Consider the following 20,049-nt stretch of genomic DNA (forward strand, 5'->3'; position numbering starts at 1 on the left):
ATGCAGAATCACTTTTCTGAGTGTTGCATTTTCTCAAATCTGGTACCCTTCACATGCTCTGGGTATACTGAGAGTTATAATCCCAGCACATTTGAAAGACATGAGTTGGGGGAAAGCTATTTTTTCCTTTCTTAATAATTAATTATCTGAATTGGGTTTGTTGGTTGGTGTCAAGGACACTGGTAGAGGGCAGAGGAAAAGGGCACAGTCTTTTATGGGTCAGAGAGGGTCCACCCCAAAGTTCTTTCTGCTAACATTCCACCTATAAATTTAACTTAGTAACATCACTTGATTTACTAAGAACATCTTAAGCAACCCTAGATGCCCTAAAACACCTGATATAGCGTTGTTCCCAGGAAATTTGAAATAAGGAGCTGCTGAGTCAGCAGCTTAGTTAGACAGGAAGGATTAGCCCAGAAGTATTGATGCCAGGTCTGTGTTTTTGATTCTTTGGAATTTGAAAAGGGGAAAGAATATAAAGCCAGAATTTTTGAGATACCTGGAAACAAAGTGACAGTGTCTTTGCTTAGGCAAGTGAGCAGGCAAACCTCTGGGGCTGTTTGGGAAAGCAGCAGATGAAATCAGAAATCCATAAATATCTGGATTAGGAACAGAGCATTGAATAATTTTTATAGAGGATATCTACGATTTTTGGATTATTTCACAACGGAAGATGAGTTTAGTTAGTAGCCATTGGGGATTGGACTGGGCAGGGGTTTTCCCACAATACATAAAATTATTAAAATGAGTCTTCTCCCTTCCTAATTATTTTCTTTTTGCCCTTTTACTGGTTTCTAAGGTGAGATCTGGGAAGTATTAAAGCCTTGCCATATAATGGCAGAACAACTACCAAATCTAACATACAGGCAAGCAGGATGCTGAAGATGGAGTGGGAGGCTCATACTCAAATGCTGAGCCAGTCTATTCTTCCTTAATTCCAAGCTTCTTGTGAGACTAATCAAGGTACAAAATAATAAAGCACTTTCTAAATTACAAGTGCTGTGTCAACAATTCACATAACTCAATCTGGAAGTAGTGGGTGCTCTTATAATTAGTCTAATAAAAGAGATAAAAAAAATTGGCTGTCTCCTCCACATGCAAGCGAAAACAGCAGATATTATTTTGTTAGTCTTCTGTTAAGCAGAGAAAGTGTCCTTTTTGCATGTTCTGAGAAATACAGAGGGGGAAATAGGATCATTTTCTATTGCAGTTTCCAAAACTTTTTCTGAATTATTATTAGCTGTGGTCATAAATTAATAGCAATTTTAGAACTGGCCACATTTAAGCAGGAAGAGATAGAAAAAAACTCAAGATAATAACTATGAATGTGCAATTCACATCAGCTGCCGTCTAATTTAGCTCCTTTGATAAGCTCAAGACTAGCAAGGAAACTAGTGAAGTTAAGCAATAAGATTTCTACTACTAGCAATAGCTAGTCTTGAGTAAACTTAAATCCATATCTACTTACCGTATATACTCAAGTATAAGCCGAGTTTTTCAGCCATTTTTTGTGCTGAAAAACCCTCCCTCGGCTTATACTCGAGTCAGATTCCCCTCTGAAAAAAAAATGGCGTGGAGCTCCGGAGCTGGGCAGGCGCTTCCCTGCTTCCGTGTTTCCTTTGCAACTTTTAAGCATGGGGGTAATCGGAAGCAGAAAAGTTCTTGCATGAGGATATATTGTTTTTTCTTTTTTTAACTGTTTTTAGGTGGGGGAAAGACCCACCATCATGTGAGAATGCTCAGACACGAAATCTATCCGCCCGAAAATAAGTGTGTGTGTGTGGGGGGGAATTTTAACAGAGGGAAGATGTAGGGAGAAGGCAAAAGCGACGGAAGATCCTTCAGGGGAAACTGAGGGGGAGACTCACCCTTGGTCCAGATGAGCCCCCTTCCCCGTCCCTAAGGAAGCAGAGGCAGCCAGCAAGGGCAGGCAAGCCACACTTCACGGACTCCGTCCGTCCTCGCTCCCACCCACCCACCCACCCAAAACCACGAAGTCCCCCAATCGCACAGCCCAGAATCGCCTCCCCTCAGGGGGCAGCAACGACGCCCGGTTTTTCCTGAGACAAGAAGCTCGCGTGCAATGAAAGCGCCCTGGCTCTAGGCTCGCGGGCTCAGAAAACAACGTGAGCCGAGGTGGCTTGGCCCGCTCGGCTTCTCCAACATCCAGCGCCGCCCTGTTCTATGTGCCGGGCCCGGCAAGTCCGAGCAGCCAGCGCGTGGAGCAGGGCGGCGCCGGAGATCGTTGGCTGCCTCTTTCGCAGCACGGAGGCCTCCCGGCTGGCCAGCTGCTCTCCTCCTTCTCTGCCTGTTTGTTCTGTGTGGCCGAGGAGGAGGAGACCGCCGGCTGGTTGGGAGAGGCTTTCTGCGCCGAGGAGGCGGCTGCTGGTCTCCGGCTTTGCTCCGCTTCTCCGATGGTCCGGCGCCGCCATGTTCTTTACTTGGGCAGCTGGGCGCCGCAGTGGCGCCCACGGCGGCAACAGGCAGTTCCGCCCGGCTCCGCTCAGGTGTCCGGCTGGGGCTGTCGGGAGTTGCTGCCGCCGGTGCGGCCCCAGTCCGCGTCGCCTTGGGAAGGGAAAGGCAAAAGGAAGAGCCGCGGCAGCGCTTTGCAACGGCAGGTTCCTTTTTGCCTTTCCCTTCCCGAGGCGACGTGAAGTGGGGCTTGCCTGCCCTTGCTGGCTGCCTCTGCTTCCTTAGGGGCGGGAAGGGGGCTCATCTGGACCAAGGGTGAGTCTCCCCTCAGTTTCCCTGAAGGATCTTCCGTCGCTTTTGCCTTCTCCCTACATCTCCGCTCAGGTGTCCGGCTGGGGCTGTCGGGAGTTGCTGCCGCCGGTGCGGTTCGGTCCCGCGTTGCCTTGGGAAGGGTGGGGCAAAACCAGGAGCCGCTGAGCCTGAGCCTCCGGTGCCGCTGCTGCCGTGTGCAAGCGCTGCCGCGGCTCTTCCTTTTTGCCTTTCCTTCCCGAGGCAACGCGGGACTGGGGCCGCGCCGGCGGTAGCGACTCCTGACTCAGGGGGCCTCCGAGGGGAGGGAAGAGAGTGACTTCTGCCTCCCGCTGTCATCATCATCTTCTTCTTTGGGTTAGTGAATCAATTAAACCTTTCATGATAGTGAGATCGTTTCCCAAATTAATTATTTTTATTTTTGAAATTTACCAGTAGCTGCTGCATTTCCCACCCTCAGCTTATACTCGAGTCAATAAGTTTTCCCAGTTTTTTTGTGTAAAATTAGGTGCCTCGGCTTATATTCGGGTCGACTTATACTCAAGTATATACGGTAGCTATAAAATTTACCATGTAAACAACTGACAGCATTTACTTGCATTCCAACTTATTTCAGAGTTTTGGGGAGGGTGAAAAATGAGTATCTATGTATGAAGAGCTCTATTACTTTGACCACTTTAGGAGAAAGGGGAAAGGGAAACTGGACCTTGATTATTGTTCAGAAATGTTACTTATTTTTAGTCATTCTTCATTACAGCTTAAGATATTTTAAGGAAAGGGAGCTGAAAGGGGGAAAAAAAACCTTTTCAGGAAACCAAAAGAAAAAGCCTCTCAGTTCCATAGACACTAGCTCTTATGAGCTACATTAGACCAACATTAAACTTGTAATGTTTAAAATTCTAACAAAGGACTGCCATTTTGCAGAAATAGCTAACTCACTAGTACTGCTTTGACTGGTTACCGTATCTATTTTTCTTTTTTTAAAATGTTACTCATAATTCAACTTACGATGCTTTCAAAGATTTAATATAATCACCAGACTAAAAAGGACCTGAACCATACCATGCAGTCCTATTTCACAATATATATATTTCCCTATCCTTCCCCCTCCCCATGTTCACACAATTCATACTATCAGAGCAAACTAGATACATCACACTAGTATTCATGGAACAGATCACGTGAGATGGCTCATGACAGTGACCAACTCCATTCTGCAGGACTATAAGTAAGTAGTATAAGACCAGTTTCTCTTAATCCATATAAAGAGTTATTTTTCAAGCAAAAATCAAATCCTTCTGACAGAGAAACCCTATGCAAAGGTAAGAAGCACAGCTGCTTTGCTCAGTGGGCCATTCTGACAAGGAAATATGTGTAGGTTTGCAAACTTCCTTGAACGTTTTATAGAAGTGTATCAACTGCATGGAATATCTTGATTCCACCTGTGGCTGTTTCAGATTTACTGAATTATTAAATATACAAACAGTTATTCCTGAATCCACTAGACCAGTGATCCCCAACCTTTTCTACGCCGCGGCCCGGTACCGGCATCAGCTGGGCGCCGCCATCTTTTTGATGAAAAGTGCTTCCGGTGAGCTTTCTACCCGGAAAAGCTCACCGAGTATGCGCCGCTTATCTTTTTGATGAAACGTGCTTCCGGTGAGCTTTCACCCGAAAAGCTCACCGGAAGCACTTTTCATCAAAAGATGGCGGCGCCCAGCAAGCCAGCGGCCCGGTAGGACTTGTTCCGCGGCCCGCTACTGGTCCGCGGACCGGTGGTTGGGGACCCCTGCACTAGACCCTCCAGAATAAAAATCACATGGTAGCCTTAAAAATGCATTGGATAATAGCAACTGAAGTCCAACATATTTAGAAGACACCAGAGCAGGGGAAATACGTTAGAAGGAGTCTAAAATTCAATACAGAAGAACTAATGAGGTCTGGATATGTGTATAATGGTATCATAAGAAAATAGTGTATGCCAGCCTTCTTCAACCTGGCTCTCTTAAGAGATGTTGGAACTGCAATATCTAGAATTTGTCAGCCAGCATTCTGAAAGTTATAGTGCCAAAACATCAAGAGAATGTCAAGGTGGGAAAGCTGTCACAATTAACATTTACCAAAACTTTTTATGTATTATCAACTGCATACCTACACATTCGAACTTTGCATATCACCCCAGATAATCTTTGTGGATCATTCACTCACCTTGGGGCATCAAAGCTGTCATAGGAACCAACTGTGTAGTGCCTGAAGAGTCTTTTGGCTTTATCGCTGCGGCTCTCTGCAAAGCAAAGTGGAAAAGGGATGGGATTAGAGCAGAGAGGCATATAAAACCAAAGTAGCATTTTCTCTGGGTTCAGGACACTTTTCCTTCAGTAGCTGCTCAGTGGCAGCACAGATTTAGGGCAGCTAATGGTGGCAGAGTGAAAAAAGATGTCCATGGAAAAAAGTCATGTTAAAGAAAAGGAATAAAAGGAAATCAAATGCATACTTTCCAACTTTCCTGTAAACTGCTGCATTTTCTCTTAATAGTTATACAGTATTAGTTACCAGCACACATCTATATTTTGTAAGACATCATGGATGATTAGTATTAATGATAATGCATACTTGAATTTAAGCCAAAGATGGCTCATTAGAGCCAGTTCCTTTCTTGGGCTTTCTAAGCCCTCTCCCATTGCATTGCTAATTTTCGGTTTCCTGCTAAAATAGAAAACATAGGAAAACCATTATATAACTTCCAATAGACTTAATATAATTTAAGTTATAGTTTAATTTAATCCCTCCACCCCACAGATATTAGCTCATCCCCTTTATATCAAAACCCTGCATGTTATGATGCTTGCTACTCCTCAAACAACTGTGAACTTTGACCACAAAAATCTTGTCCATTCCTGTCAAACTTCTCACTAATAGTTATTATTAGCATTAGAAACTAATAATATTCTAAATATTCTAAGGGTTCGGGATCCCTATGTCTCTTTTTATGCCAGCAGAAAATAAACTATCACCAAGATAAACTCCAAAAGGAGGACAAAAAGGGACACTGATCTATTTTTAAACATTTTGAAATAATGGCTATAAATTTAAAGAGAAATCTCCTTAAATTACTCAAGATATTGTGTTTCATTATATGCAGAAAACGAGTCTTCTAGTTTTTAGTTAGCCTTCCCTGGTCCATTTTTAAAAATATTTTTTTTTTAAAAAATCCCATCTTTATTTTTTTTTAATAAATAACTCAAGGCAGTGATTCTTTTACCTTCTCCTATTTTCCCCACAACAACAACCCTGTAAGCTCAATTGGGCTTAGAGAATGATTGAGCCAAAGTTTTCATTTCTAATTTGGGATAAAAAAACTCTTAACTAGCATAACCCTTGCCCCTATTGACCAAGGATTCTGGGAATTGAAATCCAACACATCTGGAAGATAGATGGCAACAGAGATCTATAAAAAGTGATCATGCAGAACTTTAAGGTCCCAAATTCTTCTCTTGTTTTCAATTTCTTGATCCTTTAACTAGTTCTTTGAGAGAGCACATCCCAAAAAAGGGCAGGGATGGGAAGCCTGTAACTTTCCAGATATTTCTATATAACAATTTCCATCAGCAATAGAGTCTGGCTGGTCTGCTGAAAATTATGATTCATGACAATTGAAGGGTCACAATTTCTCAGCATGAGAGAGATGCTTATACTTTATATAAATCACTCTCCCCTGCTACTATTTGTAATGTTTCACATGTATCTCTCTGAAATTCTTCAACTATGAAACTGCATTCTTTCTATAGTGAACCTTAAGGCACAATCTGTGTATAAGCTGCCATTTCACACACTGCAGCTGGTGCAGCTCAAGTGTTAAGTGTAATCGCATATTGGACAAATACTGTGTATTTAGAATAACACCTTTTTTGTGGTTTTAAGTATTATCACCAAATCCAGGGTGTGAAAATTCACTAATAAAAATATTGTTGTCTGGATTTCAATGAACTCCCATGAATGGGGAACAACTACATAGCAAAACATTTTGTCTGGAAACTTATATGAGAAGATTTGAAAACAAAAGCCAAGAATTATTTCAGTAGTATAAAGTGTTATGCACTGGAAGCTCAAATGGGTGTAAGTATTCTTATATTTGTTTGTAAAATGTTCATGTGTACATGACTGACAGAAACAATACTATGTTGTACTACAACAAGTAAGGTAGCATTCTTCAAGCAGAATGCATTACCGCAAAGGATGTCCAAATGGAACCAATTTTTGTTCCTGGCTTCTTGCTTTTCATCAAGCTGCTATTGTGGAAAAAAGGAATTGGTGTTGGTCCTGTTAGGAAACGTTCATGTCCTTTTCATTCTTTTTTTTTTTTTTTTACAAAACCCAGCATTTTGAAAGGGAATCTATAGTGGAAAGATAAATAGATCTGAGCAAAACTATATTTTGCATATGTATATTTCACCATATTGTAATCCTCCCACATGTTTTTCAGATATCAATAAAATATGTAATATCATGAGTTCTGAAGGCTTTGGGGGGAATTAAATACACTGCTCAAAATAATAAAGGGAACACTTAAACAACACAATGTAACTCCAAGTCAATCACACTTCTGTGAAATCAAACTGTCCACTTAGGTAGCAACACTGATTGACAATCAATTTCACATGCTGTTGTGCAAATGGAATAGACAACAGGTGGAAAGCATAGGCAGTTAGCAAGACAACCCCAATAAAGGAGTGGTTCTGCAGGTGGCAACCACAGACCACTTCTCAGTTCCTATGCTTTCTGGCTGATGGTTTGGTCACTTTTGAATGCTAGCGGTGCTTTCACTCTAATGGTAGCCTGAGACAGAGTCTACAACCCACACAAGTGGCTCAGGTAATGCAGCTCATCCAGGATGGCACATCAATGCGAGCTGTGGCAAGAAGGTTTGCTGCGTCTGTCAGTGTAGTGTCCAGAGCATGGAGGTGCAACCAGGAGACAGGCCAGTACATCAGGAGATGTGGCGGAGGCCGTAGGAGGGCAACAACCCAGCATCGGGACCGCCACCTCCGCCTTTGTGCAAGGAGGGACAGGAGGAACACTTCCAGAGCCCTGCAAAATGACCTCCAGCGGGCCACAAATGTGCATGTGGCTGCTCAAATGGTCAGAAACAGACTCCATGAGGGTGGTATGAGGGCCCGACGTCCAGGTGGGGGTTGTGCTTACAGGCCAATACCGTGCAGGACGTTTGGCATTTGCCAGAGAACACGAAGATTGGCAAATTCGCCACTGGCGCCCTGTGCTCTTCACAGGTGAAAGCAGGTTCACACTGAGCACATGTGACAGACATGACAGGGTCTGGAGATGCCATGGAGAATGTTCTGCTGCCTGCAACATCCTCCAGCATGACCGGTTTGGCAATGGGTCAGTAAGGGTGTGGGGTGGCATTATTTAGGGGGCCACACAGCCCTCCATGTGCTCGCCAGAGGTAGCCTGACTGCCATTAGGTACCGAGATGAGATCCTCAGACCCCTTGTGAGACCATATGCTGGTGTGATTGGCCCTGGGTTCCTCCTAATGCAAAACAATACTAGACCTCATGTGGCTGGAGTGGCATGTCGTCAGCAGTTCCTGCAAGACGAAGGCATTGATGCTATGGACTGGCCCGCCTGTTCCCCAGACCTGAATCCAATTGAGCACATCTGGCACATCGTTCCTTGCTCCATCCACCAACGCCACATTGCACCACAGACTGTCCAGGACTTGGGGGATGCTTTTTAGTCCAGGTGTGGGAGGAGATCCCTCAGGAGACCATCTGCCACCTCATCAGGAGCATGCCCAGGCATTGTAGGGAGGTCATACAGCCACGTGGAGGCCACACACACTACTGAGCCTCATTTTGACTTGTTTTAAGGACATTACATCAAAGTTGGATCAGCCTGTAGTGTTTTTTTCCACTTTAATTTTGAGTGTAACTCCAAATACAGACCTCCATGGGTTGCTAAATTTGATTTCCATTGATAAGTTTTGTGTGATTTTGTTGTCAGCACATTCAACTATGTAATGAATAAAGTATTTCATAAGAATATTTCATTCATTCAGATATAGGATGTCTTATTTTTGTGTTCCCTTTATTTTTTTGAGCAGTGTACTAATGTAATATTTTTGATTGGGCATTAGTGTTAATGGCAATTTAAAGTGACGGGCGAAGGGGAGGAGAGAAATAATTAAAAATTTAACAAAAAAGAGGCCCCACTATGTGACCTGGAGAATTCTGGGAGCTGAAGTTCACATCCTAAAGTTGCCATGGTTGAATTTAATGCCTTGCAATAAAGGCTGCTTTCCATTTCTCTTTCCCCCATTTCTTTCTCCTTCCACTCCATAAAAATAGGAATATTCTGGGACACTTTCCTCCCATAACATCTCCATGAAGTGCAGCTCCATTTTGATTTGTTATATTTTTAGATGTATAAGCCCATTTTATATCACAGCTGCCCATTTTCCCCTAGCACTGCTAATGAAGTAAGCTATGTCAGGTGTTTTCAAACTTCTCTTGGAGATGGAACCTATTGAAAAAAATATCCAGAATCTCTGATTAAGAGCCCAAGAAAATAAACATAATTGAATAAATCTTTTTTTAAAAAAAAAAATTTGTGGTAACCTTCAAATTTTATGGAACCCCGGAGTTCTGTAGAACACAGTTTGAAACTCCCAGGCTATGTTGTGATGTAATACCCATCCACAAAATGCTGGGGGGCGGGCAAGATAGTAGAGTGACTATGAGTGCAAAAAAAAGGGGAGGGGAGGGGGAAAAGGCTTCCTTATTTATGAGTGTTAATCATAATACAAGCAATTTCTAGAAATTTTGCTATTCTACCTTCTCAAAATGATGAAAGTGTGTCTCCATGTCGTAGGTAAGAAACAGAGCGGTACTGGCAAAATGGTCTTTTGTACAAATAAAAAGTGAAAGTTCCAATAAGCTATTATGTCCTTTTCTAGGTTACTCCATTCCATTATCATTCCCAACCAAGCATAACTTTTAAAAAGATCAAATAAAACCAATAGTCAGTGCTCACCAGACTTGCTTAATTCTTTCTTCTTAGAAGATTTTTCTTTCTTAAAGACTTCTTATACATTTAGAAACAATGGGATTTCCCCTATCATATTGCTACCTTTCCTTGGTACATGGGTGATGTATTGTTCTGACTACACAAAGATTTGCTCTTGAAAAAACTGAACTTGTTATTATGTCTAGTAAAAATGTCAAGGAAAGTATCTTTGAAATGATACGAAACTATTTAGCATAATAATGTTTTCTGATTAGTAATGGGACAAAAATTTACTCCATTTCATGAAAAGGGACACATACTGGATGAAGTATTCGGAAACAGCAGAAAGCGAATTGCCATGGCTTTGTGTGTGTATATATGTGTGAAGATTTCAGAGTGTTGGTGATCACCTCTCAAGTACTATATAGCTTGCTGAGACCACTTACTCAAAGCAGAATCTGCCCATTCTAACACTGCCTGTACAGAAAGATAGTTGAGAATCCTCGTTTCTTGCAGGGTGTATGGGATTCAGAGCTAGGCATTCCCTGTGGAAGATCCCTTCCTATAAAACATCCTCCCATCAGACGTGAGAACTAAATCCTCAATGAGAAAGTTTTTTTTAAGGTTTTTTCCCCCCAACAGGGAGTAAGGTGACAGTAGATAAAGGTACCTGAGTTTGGGATGAATCTCTGTTGCCTGATGTTGTATAGCAGTATAACATTATGACCATAATTCTTTAATTGCTGATTACTTTTATTTCTGACATATTGATAAATTTTGATCATGTGGACGGTATTGCAACATATTTCTATCTTCTTAGTCTGACTTAAGAGTTAGGTGATTGAAGCGGCATAAAAGCACTTGTAACAAACAAATAAAGGCATCATCTGGAATACCTACCTTGCTTCCCTTCCTGGGACTTGTTGGGTACTTCCTCCACGCAGTCTGAGGGGAACCAGCCTACACGACCCTTTACCTGTCCCTCCCAGAAGCCGCCTTCCCCAACACTCAGCACTGCAAAGGAGATAGGCATTGTTAGGGGCATAAAGAAACTAGGGATTGTATGAGGGTAAGCCAGCGGTTTTGTCATTTCCCTATAGCCAGTTTGGTACAAAAGCCTAGCCCAAATCTACACCTAACAACTTCTATCATCCGTAGGTGATCCACAGTCTTTTGGCCTAAGTTTCCAACTGAATTTAATTTGCTGCTTTAAATTTTTTTTTAAGCATGGACTATTTTTGAAGCCTATACTAAAATCTTGCCTTGAGATTTCCCAGATTCCAGCACTCTTAGTTGAACAACAATTTGACTGTCTGTTGGATCCTACTTGCCTGTTGATATAAGGATACAGTCCCCCATCATACCTTAGAAAGCCAAACTTTTAGTGGGCCAAGGACCCATTAGCTCTGTTCGCCAAGGAAAAGAAATGACTGATGAACTCAGCATGTATAGCTGAGGGGTGGGAAGAAGATAGCATTAAACTCTGCCACCCGAGCCCCAGCGCATTGTAGCACAGAGTGCTTTCAATGAAATTGGTTCTTTTTCCTATTTGCTTTTTCAGATGCTGACGACATCCATCATCTTCCCCTTGCATTTTTAATTTTGTTCTACAAAACAGCATAGGGGATTTACACTCATGGGAGGGAAGAAAGGTTAACTGCAATGGAAGCCTTCTGGTATTAAACTCACCCATATGTGCCCACGGCCATAGTTATGTTGTTCTAAATCTTAGTTTACATTTCCCTCAACTGGAAATAAATCAGACAACAAAGAACATCTAATGGCATGAAAGTCCCACCAACTATACCTGTTAAGATTCCTCCTTCTGTATATTAAATCTGCAGGAGGCCTTTGGTCTTCTGTATCTGATCACCACTCTATTCTACTCTACATGAAAACCTGAAATCAGGCCTCTTATCTTAGGATGTGCAGTATCCCGCCGCTCCAGTAATTTCATAGATTATCTGCATAACCATCAATTTAGGGAAGAGCCAAGAGCACGAAATAGCTCTTAGCTAAACAAGAGATCAATTTGGATATTTGTAAAGGCAATCTGGCAGCTTACTAAGCAGAGAGCAGGAAAAAGAAAGGGGCTGAGAAAGATAAATTTATTTGTTTCCTGTAATATCCATTCTGGGATTTGACCCTCACTGTTACTGTCATGTCAGCTTTTATATCTGAAGCAACGTAATCATTCACAGAAAAGAAGTCTTCTGTTGCTGATTTAGAACAGTAGATTTCTGGCTTGTATTTTTTAATACGAACCTCAGATTTAGTGGACCTTACTGAAAGAGACACAATCTTAAAATGAAAAAAATTCTGTGCATAGATATTCAACCTGAACACAAACAAATAAAAATTGGACATGGTTTTTTGAGATTGGGGATAGGACCATGCATGAGAAGTGTAACAAATACTATAAGCAATATACAAGTTTTTAAAAGAAAAGATATAAACTAAAGCGATGACTTGCTTTTCTCTACATACTTTAGGGGCAGTATTCAAAGAATCAGTAAATCAGAATTGGGGTCCATTATGCATTATTTAAGAATATCCTTCATTAAATATTACAGTCTCTGCAAGTGAAAAGGCTGCCTTTTAATTTTTACTTCCAAAGTTAAAGGATAAAAAGAACTATGAAATTATTTTACCAGCCAAAACCTCAAGATTCAATCATCTTCATCTAAGTGATCAAGATTATGCAAAAACCCTCTGGCCTAAGACTCTAGAGATCTAGTTCCAATTAGGTTAGAAAGTTCTGGGTTAAGAGGACAAATAATATGAGTTTGGATAACACAACTTCTCATCCTCCATTAGAATAATGCAGATTATCCTTTTTTTCGATATCAAACACTTCCTCATTTTACAAAATTCTAATCCTGCTACCGTACTATTCTCTAGACACAGATACACACAAAGGAAAAGGCCATGAACCACTCACATGTAGCTGGCTGATACACACCAAGACATTGTAGACACCAACAAGAAACCATGTACACAAACACAAGCCAAGCCTCACAAATAGCCTGGCTTTTAAGCTGAGCCAAACACAAGGTTCTCAAAGCATGAAGTAGGAGGCAGCCCCCCCACCAATTTAGAGAGGTCTAAAGTCCTTCCTACCCTCAATCCCACCTCCATTTATCACTCTCTGTTTCCATATTCTGTTAAGGATTCCTTTCCTTACTTGGGTGGGATGAATTGTATGCATATTTATCAAAAAACATGTGGAGCAACTTCTGTTTTTTTTTTAATTTCCTCACTTTTCTCACCATTAAGTCTTCACCTGACCTACTCCCTTAGCAGAACATTTCTAGATGGTGAAAATCAATAAGGCTTGAAGGATTCAAAAGAACTGAAAGGGATGGATTAAAGAGCTTTTCCTGCTGCCCTTCTCCTCACTTTAAAGAAAGTGAAGGAGATTTTGAGAGGTCAAGTCAAAGTGTCCTGGACACAGGAATCTTGCCCAGACATCTTCCATCAGGTGATTCTCAAGAATCAGGTCTCCTGATTTTTTAAAAAGGATCTTTCTTGGAGAGGACCAAGTTTCTTATTCCTTCAGTTCAAGGAGGCTCTCTACAACAGAGTTTGAGAACCTCTGTGCTAAGCCGAATGATTTTTCCCAAAGAAGCCGAACAATACTGTAGACTCATGAAGAATCCCTGGACAATCCAAGGGTGTGCACAAAGATCAACGTACCCTTGATCTTCTCGCCCTTGCTGATGGAGAGCTCACCCTCACCCTGTGCCTGGTAGGGTTTCACAGCCATGAATGTGCGGCCAGGCACAGCTGAATAAAGTTTCCGCTTCACACCTCGACTACTCAGTGTACTGCTTCCAGCAGATTCCTTCTGGTAGCCACTGGAACTGCCAGGAGATGAAGGGAAAAAGAAGCCAAGATAAAAGCAAGTACAATACAAAAAATTACTTTGGATTCCTCTTCACTTTTATAGGAGCAACTATCTTTTCTGGCTTATTCTATTCTTTTTCTAGTAGCTCTATTAGAAGTAAACTAAAGTTGAGTGAAAAAGATGCAATTTTCATCTTTGCCTTAGTTTGAAATAAGTGCATGCTGAGTACCAGAAGTGGGATTATAGTTCCATGACATCTACTGAGAGGTCAAAAAGGCAAGATGGTCGTTGCAGCAGCGCAATGAACCCTTAATTCTTTGTATATGATGATGATGATACTGATGATGATGATCTGCCCCACAGATCTCCTGATAAGAATATCAATAGCAATAATACTTAGACTTATACTGCCCACAGTGCTTTACAGCATTCTCTGGGCAGTTTACAACGTCAACATATTTTTCCCAACAATCTGGGTCCTCATTTTACTGACCTTGGAAGGATGAAAGGCTGAGTCAACCTTGAGCTTCATCAGGATCAAACTCCAGGCAGTGGGCAGAGTTTGCCTGCAATACTGTATTCTAATCTGTGTCACCAGGATGAGTTCTACCACCTAAGTTCCTTTAAATGTTACTGCACCACAACTCCCAATAGACTTAGTCAACTTAGGTTGTGGTGAAAGAAATATAGTTCAGCAACATCTGGTGAGCTACATACATACAGGTAGCCCTCGACTGTAGTGTAGCCTGGAATTTCTTTTGTCTTGTAATTTTTTTTATTTTATTTAAAAAATTAAAATATAAAACTCTAAAAGTTTAAAAAACCAAAAACCAAATATACAGCAAACAAGATATAGAAAATGCAAGAAAAGAAAAAGAAAATGCAAGAAATAAACTAACTAAACTATATGCATATTATCCCCCCAGTTAAATACTGATTGATACATAATTGCAATATTAATTTCCCACCCTTTACAAAACAGGCCCAAAATATTTTTAAACTATTAAATCTATTTGCAAATTACTAACTTATCACCTACTGTATATACTGTATACTGTATATACTACTCTATTAATGACAAAACATTTAACAGGAAGAATAATAATGATAAAATAGACAAAGTTAAAAGTTTCAAAATCCTCTATTAACAAACTATTGTTTTAATTAGCTCATGGGAAATTTTCCATGGCATCTTATCATTCCAAAAGTTAACATTAATTTGTTTTGGATCAAATATCTATGTTTGTTTTTTAATTCCATCTCTTATCAGTTGTTGTCTGATTAAATTTAATAAGTTCATCTCCAAAATCAGTCTACCTTCCCAATAAACTCCAGATAAAATTTGTTCCCAATTATGTGTGATGAATCCATTCCCCCATCTCCTTCGATCCTCCTGCATTATTAATATTACACTGTGGAAGTTTTAATTGTTGATGTGTGATAGTAAATCCCCAGGTACTCTTGACAAAGGCAACCGAAATAACCAAATAAATTAACAATACATATAAATTAATTTTAGCTCAAGATGCTCTCTCTGTATTAAAAATTCAGAATCTTGGTTCCATGATAATTCTTTAATCTTTCTTTTGCCACACAACTTCTGAGAATAGTAATTTTTTTTATATTACAACTTTTCCAAAACAGCAAAGCTTTCTGATCACAGGTCATCTTAGAGAGTCTTTAGGTTCTGATATTTGTGGACCTAATTTTCTTTAGACCAAGTCTTTAAGTCATGTGCTGGGCCACCAGTCTAAAAACTAGATGGAAAGAGCCTAAAAAAAGCAGCTGGACCCAGAATTAAGAATAATTCCCATTTCATTTCATTTAAATTCAATTAAGCGATTTTAACTTGAACATTGAGGTTCCCTTTATTTCTTCCATTTGCCACATCAGAATTAACACTTTAGGCCTCTTAGGGTATTTAGGTGGAACATTTTGATATTAGAATCCTTCCTTCCCTTCCCCCAAAGAACCCCAAGAGCTGGTATTACTACTGGGGAAAGGCTTTAGGAAAAACACCAGGCCTTCTTGTTTTGTTAAGGAAGAAATGCAACAGCTTAACACATTTTGACGTAAATAATTGCATGAAGTGGGGCCAGGCAAAAAGTTTAAAGAAAGAGAATATACTTTTTAAAAGCTATCCTATTTAGAAGTTTGAGGTTAGTATTTTGTATTGTTTTAGATTTTTTGCGTGTTTGTGAACTTTTGAGGCAGTAAAGTCCCAGGAAATTTGGCTAGAATTTAGCTTTCTTTTTTATTATTTGGGTCCCTCATTCAGCACAATAGGTATTGGAAGGTTATCATTGGTATTCGAGAATAGGGGCAAGGAGGAGAAAACCAGGTCCATTCTAAATCTGAACATAAGTGGCATGATTTTTGAGGAGTTTTTTTGTGAGAGGGGTGCAGCAAAAGATGAGGCTGAGAAACAATGGCTTGCGCTCCATGGATTTCCCACTTCTAATTACTCTCACTTATATGCATGCACCACTTAAGATCATAAGCCCATGGTGACTGCATGACCTAATTTTAAATCCTTTCCTTCTTCTACCAAACCCATCAGAACATATCTATTTATCCAAACCAGTTCTTCCAATGTGGGCCTCTAGTCTTACCTGGGTCGACCACGCTGTTTTTTGGCCTCATCTGTGTGGCGTCCCCGTGATGGTGAGCGGCTGCGAGCACCTCGGGGACTGCTGGAGCTGCGCAATGTCCCTGTGATGATCTTCTGGCCCTGGACTGCTACTGTGGCAGGTGGGATAGATGGCTGGGCATAAAGCATCCAGTCTGGGAGGTTCATGCTGGTATCACTGTTGGCTCGTAGCAAAGTATGTGGCACTGTAAGGTTCTGAGGGCCATCCCGGCGCCGGCTGGCATATTGGGGAGTCTCCTGGAAAGGGGCTAGAAAGAATTGTCATGTTAGTAAAAAGCTAAAAAAGAAAAACGGGGAGAGCTGATGATGGAGGATGATGATGCTGTGCTTTAAAATATGCAGAAAATCCTCCTTTGAATCTGAGGAGTTAAAGCAGGGGCTTGAAAAGATTTCTGTTTTCATAGCTCAGGCTAAACTGTCTACCCTGACCCTTGCCTCACCTGCTGATGAAGATATATGATACCCATTTGTTCAATCTGGATCCTTAGATCCTTCTGGTTCTTGATTTTTCTGAGAGAAGAGAGAAGGGGGCATTAGAGAAGAGTGTGCAGTGGTTAGAGTGCAGTACTGCAGGCTACTTCTGCTGACTGCCCCCTGCCTGCAGTTTGGCAGCTCGAACCTCACCAGGCTTGAGGTTGACTCAGCCTTCCATCCTTCCCAGGTCGGTAAAATGAGGAGCCATATTGTTGGGGCAATATGCTGACTCTGTAAACTGCTTAGAGAGAGGTTTAAAGCACTGTGAAGTGGTATATAAATCTATTGCTGTGAAAGTGGGGAACTTAAGGAATGTGAAACGAGGACAACCCAAGGGGAAAGAGGCTGAACAAATCTTTGCCAAAATGCCCTTTGCAAGACCCTCTTTCCCCCTAGCAAGTCTCTACTATAATTTAATTGCAAGGTTATAACTATGAGTGGTGTACTGGCTGCATAGTTTTTCCAGCTGCGGGAGGAGGACACAAAGCTGGTTATATTTCAGCAGGAGGAGTTGACTGTTGGTTATGGATCTGGTAGATGGCATGTAGGTCTGAACAGGGATCCTCTTAAAGGGGCCCAAAGTAGAGAAGCATTAATGCTAATTGGCTCTGGTGTTGCATGTTGACAGTTCGGGTCACCAGGGTGCTGGATTTTGGTTCTACAAGAAGCTAGGAAAAAACCCCTGGAAGACAGTTTGGTGAGGGCAAGGTAATTATTTGCTTGAGGGAAAAATGTCAGGAACAACAGTGCAGCAACTAGGAAGAAAGAGCTTTGCACTGAAACAATGGTCCTTCTGAAATGAAAAGCAGACTCTCTGTCACAGAGTCCAAAAGATGTCAAATTCCTGTCAGCAAGAAGAGCTAAGTCACATACTAAAATTCCAGCAATACAAAACCTCAAAAACAAGTGAAATTCCTAGCAACAGCCATCACACTTCTTATTATTTTTGTCTCCCTAGAGATAAGGCAGCAAAAGAGAGGAATGGTATAATCCATATTCTATTGTACTCATAAGGGCTTTTTAATTGTGTTTATTTATTGTGTTTCTATGATTTCTAGCCTACTTTACTAACAAAAATAATCCAAACATTGCCATATGCATTTAGAATGAGACAATAATTTTTATAGGAAAGAAAGCAAAAAGCAAGGTAAATATCATTGGTACAAAAAGGCTTTAAGCTACATTTAAACTGTTTCATTTCCCAGGGTGACTTTCCCCATATCTCTCCACAAAGAACTTGTTAGTTTTGTCTAAGTTCTGAAATGTTCGCCAGTAATCCTTAGCTTCTCTGGAGAACTATATGTTCAGGGTTTTTATTTGTATATGTAAGTTTGGAGATGTGGTGGATCAATAGCTGTGATATGTACAAAAGTAGGTAGTCCTTGTTTAGCAACAAACAATTGGAACCAGTAACTCAGTTGTTAAGTGAAGCAGTTGCTAAGTGAAACCACAACAGCATTTACCATCTCACTACAACTTTCACAGACTGAAAGTGAGGATTGACTATAAAATTACTTTTTCATCACCCTCATAAGTTGCTAAATAAGTCACTAAACAAGACTACCTGTACTTTTGTAGACAGTTCACATCAGTCTCCTTTCCTCAAATCAAACTTACCTACATCTGAATCTCGATGGCTTTTGATCAGCTCCCCCAACTCAAAATTTCCTGCAATGACTGCAACCTAAGATAGAAAGAAAATGTACCCATGTAAACATAATCTTTCTTGCTGTACCTCTTTTTATATATATTGGTAATTAGAACTTGAAGTGCCAAGATGCCTACCAACTCCCCACCCAAGAGGTGCCACCAAGCTTCCCAAAACAGTACAATTTTAAAACCCCTGAAATCTTGTTAGATTTCAATATTCTTGCCCAGGTATGAAAAGTGGCCTGAAAATGCTGCTGTCTTATCTCTACATACAGATAATCCTTGATTTGTAACCACAATTGGGACCAGAATGTGCTTATAAAGTCACATGACCATATTGCTTAGTGACAGCAATCCCACCATTCCCTGTTGCTGTCATTAAGCAAATTCCATTGCCCATTAGACAAGGACCCTCCCCAATCTGAGCCATTCTGGGCTTGGTTCCGCCCAACCCGCGATTTGGTAAGATAAGGGACTGTCTCCAACTCCCCCCCATCTTTCTATCTTCCCCTCTGCTCTTTGGCCACCTTACACTCTACCTTACGGCTTCTTGGTGTGTTGTGACTCTAGGATTATAAGAAACCTGAGCACGATGCAAAGCCACAACCGCCTCTGGAAGCCTCAGCCACCCATGCAGTGAAATGCAAAGCCACCGTGCCCTGAGAAGCTCCATCAGCCCTGTGCAAATCTACAGTAACTTGGGAAGCTCCAACAGCAGCGGCCTGGGAAGCCAGAAGCATGGTGCAAAACCAAAGCAGTCCAGAAAACTCCAGCAATGTGGTGCAAAGCCATAGCTATGTCAGCAAGATCCAGCCACCCCAGCCCAGAGACTCTTGTTGCTCTGCATTTTGAGTTGCCAGCTAACCTTCTATCTTCTTATTCCCACTGCAGATGAGGTGTGCCTGTTTTGATTCTACAACTGGCAGCTGCTGGCCACATGTGGCCATATTTTCCAAGTCTCACAAGGAACTGCCTTGTGAAGGGCCAGGCTGCGTATACTTGGTCAGCAGTGGGACCAAGAAGATGGCGAAGGGCAGCAGGTTTTCTAGAGTGCAGGAGCCCAAATGGGCATAGATGGGGTAGAGATAAGTGGATAGCGAGAATTGAAGCACCACTGTGACCATAAGTGTGAGCACACTGTCAAGCATCTGAATTTTGATCATGTGACTTAGGGGAGGTGTTGCAACATCTGTAACTTAAGGGATAGTTGTAAATCCCTCTGTTCAATGTTGCAGTAGCTTTCAATGGTTCCTGAAGGAATGTAACTCAAGGACTACCTGTATGAGAAATAGGTACTGAAAAATCCCTAAGAAGCAGGGTATTTCTCAAGAATGATCTTTAATTCAAGCTGGGGAAGATGACCATTCTGCTTCAACACATCTGACTAATACCAGATTGGCAAAGGCTGGCAAAAGCAACATCCATGCTTACAAGGAAAGACTATATGCAGAATCTACCTTCTGATGTCTTCAATACCTTATTTTATTCCAATATCATCTGAGTCCGATGTTGAGCCAATGCTAGGGGGACATGAGTCGTTCTCAGTTTTGGAGATTTGAGACAAGGAGAGGATAGGGCTCTACTCCCTCCTCCCAATTATCTCCTATGTCATACAGGTGATGATACCCTGGGACTGCAGTACCAATGACAACTTGGGGACTTTAGTGTCAAAATCAAGAATT

At 41.3% G+C, this 20,049-nt stretch overlaps 1 protein-coding gene across 1 annotated transcript in view; it reads right to left on the reverse strand.

The window, feature by feature from the left end:
• SHANK1 (SH3 and multiple ankyrin repeat domains 1) overlaps nucleotides 1-20,049 on the reverse strand; it is a 94,778-nt gene that overhangs the window by 34,074 nt on the left and 40,655 nt on the right. The window contains 5 exon segments of the mRNA XM_087948156.1: nucleotides 4,930-5,005; nucleotides 10,647-10,760; nucleotides 13,443-13,609; nucleotides 16,206-16,491; nucleotides 18,335-18,401. Coding sequence (XP_087804282.1) covers nucleotides 4,930-5,005; nucleotides 10,647-10,760; nucleotides 13,443-13,609; nucleotides 16,206-16,491; nucleotides 18,335-18,401 — 710 coding nt within the window.

Source organism: Notechis scutatus, chromosome Z (assembly GCF_049901735.1).
Source record: "Notechis scutatus isolate UNSWTSFEM ecotype Mainland chromosome Z, rNotScu1.2, whole genome shotgun sequence".
Classification (NCBI taxonomy): domain Eukaryota; kingdom Metazoa; phylum Chordata; class Lepidosauria; order Squamata; family Elapidae; genus Notechis; species Notechis scutatus.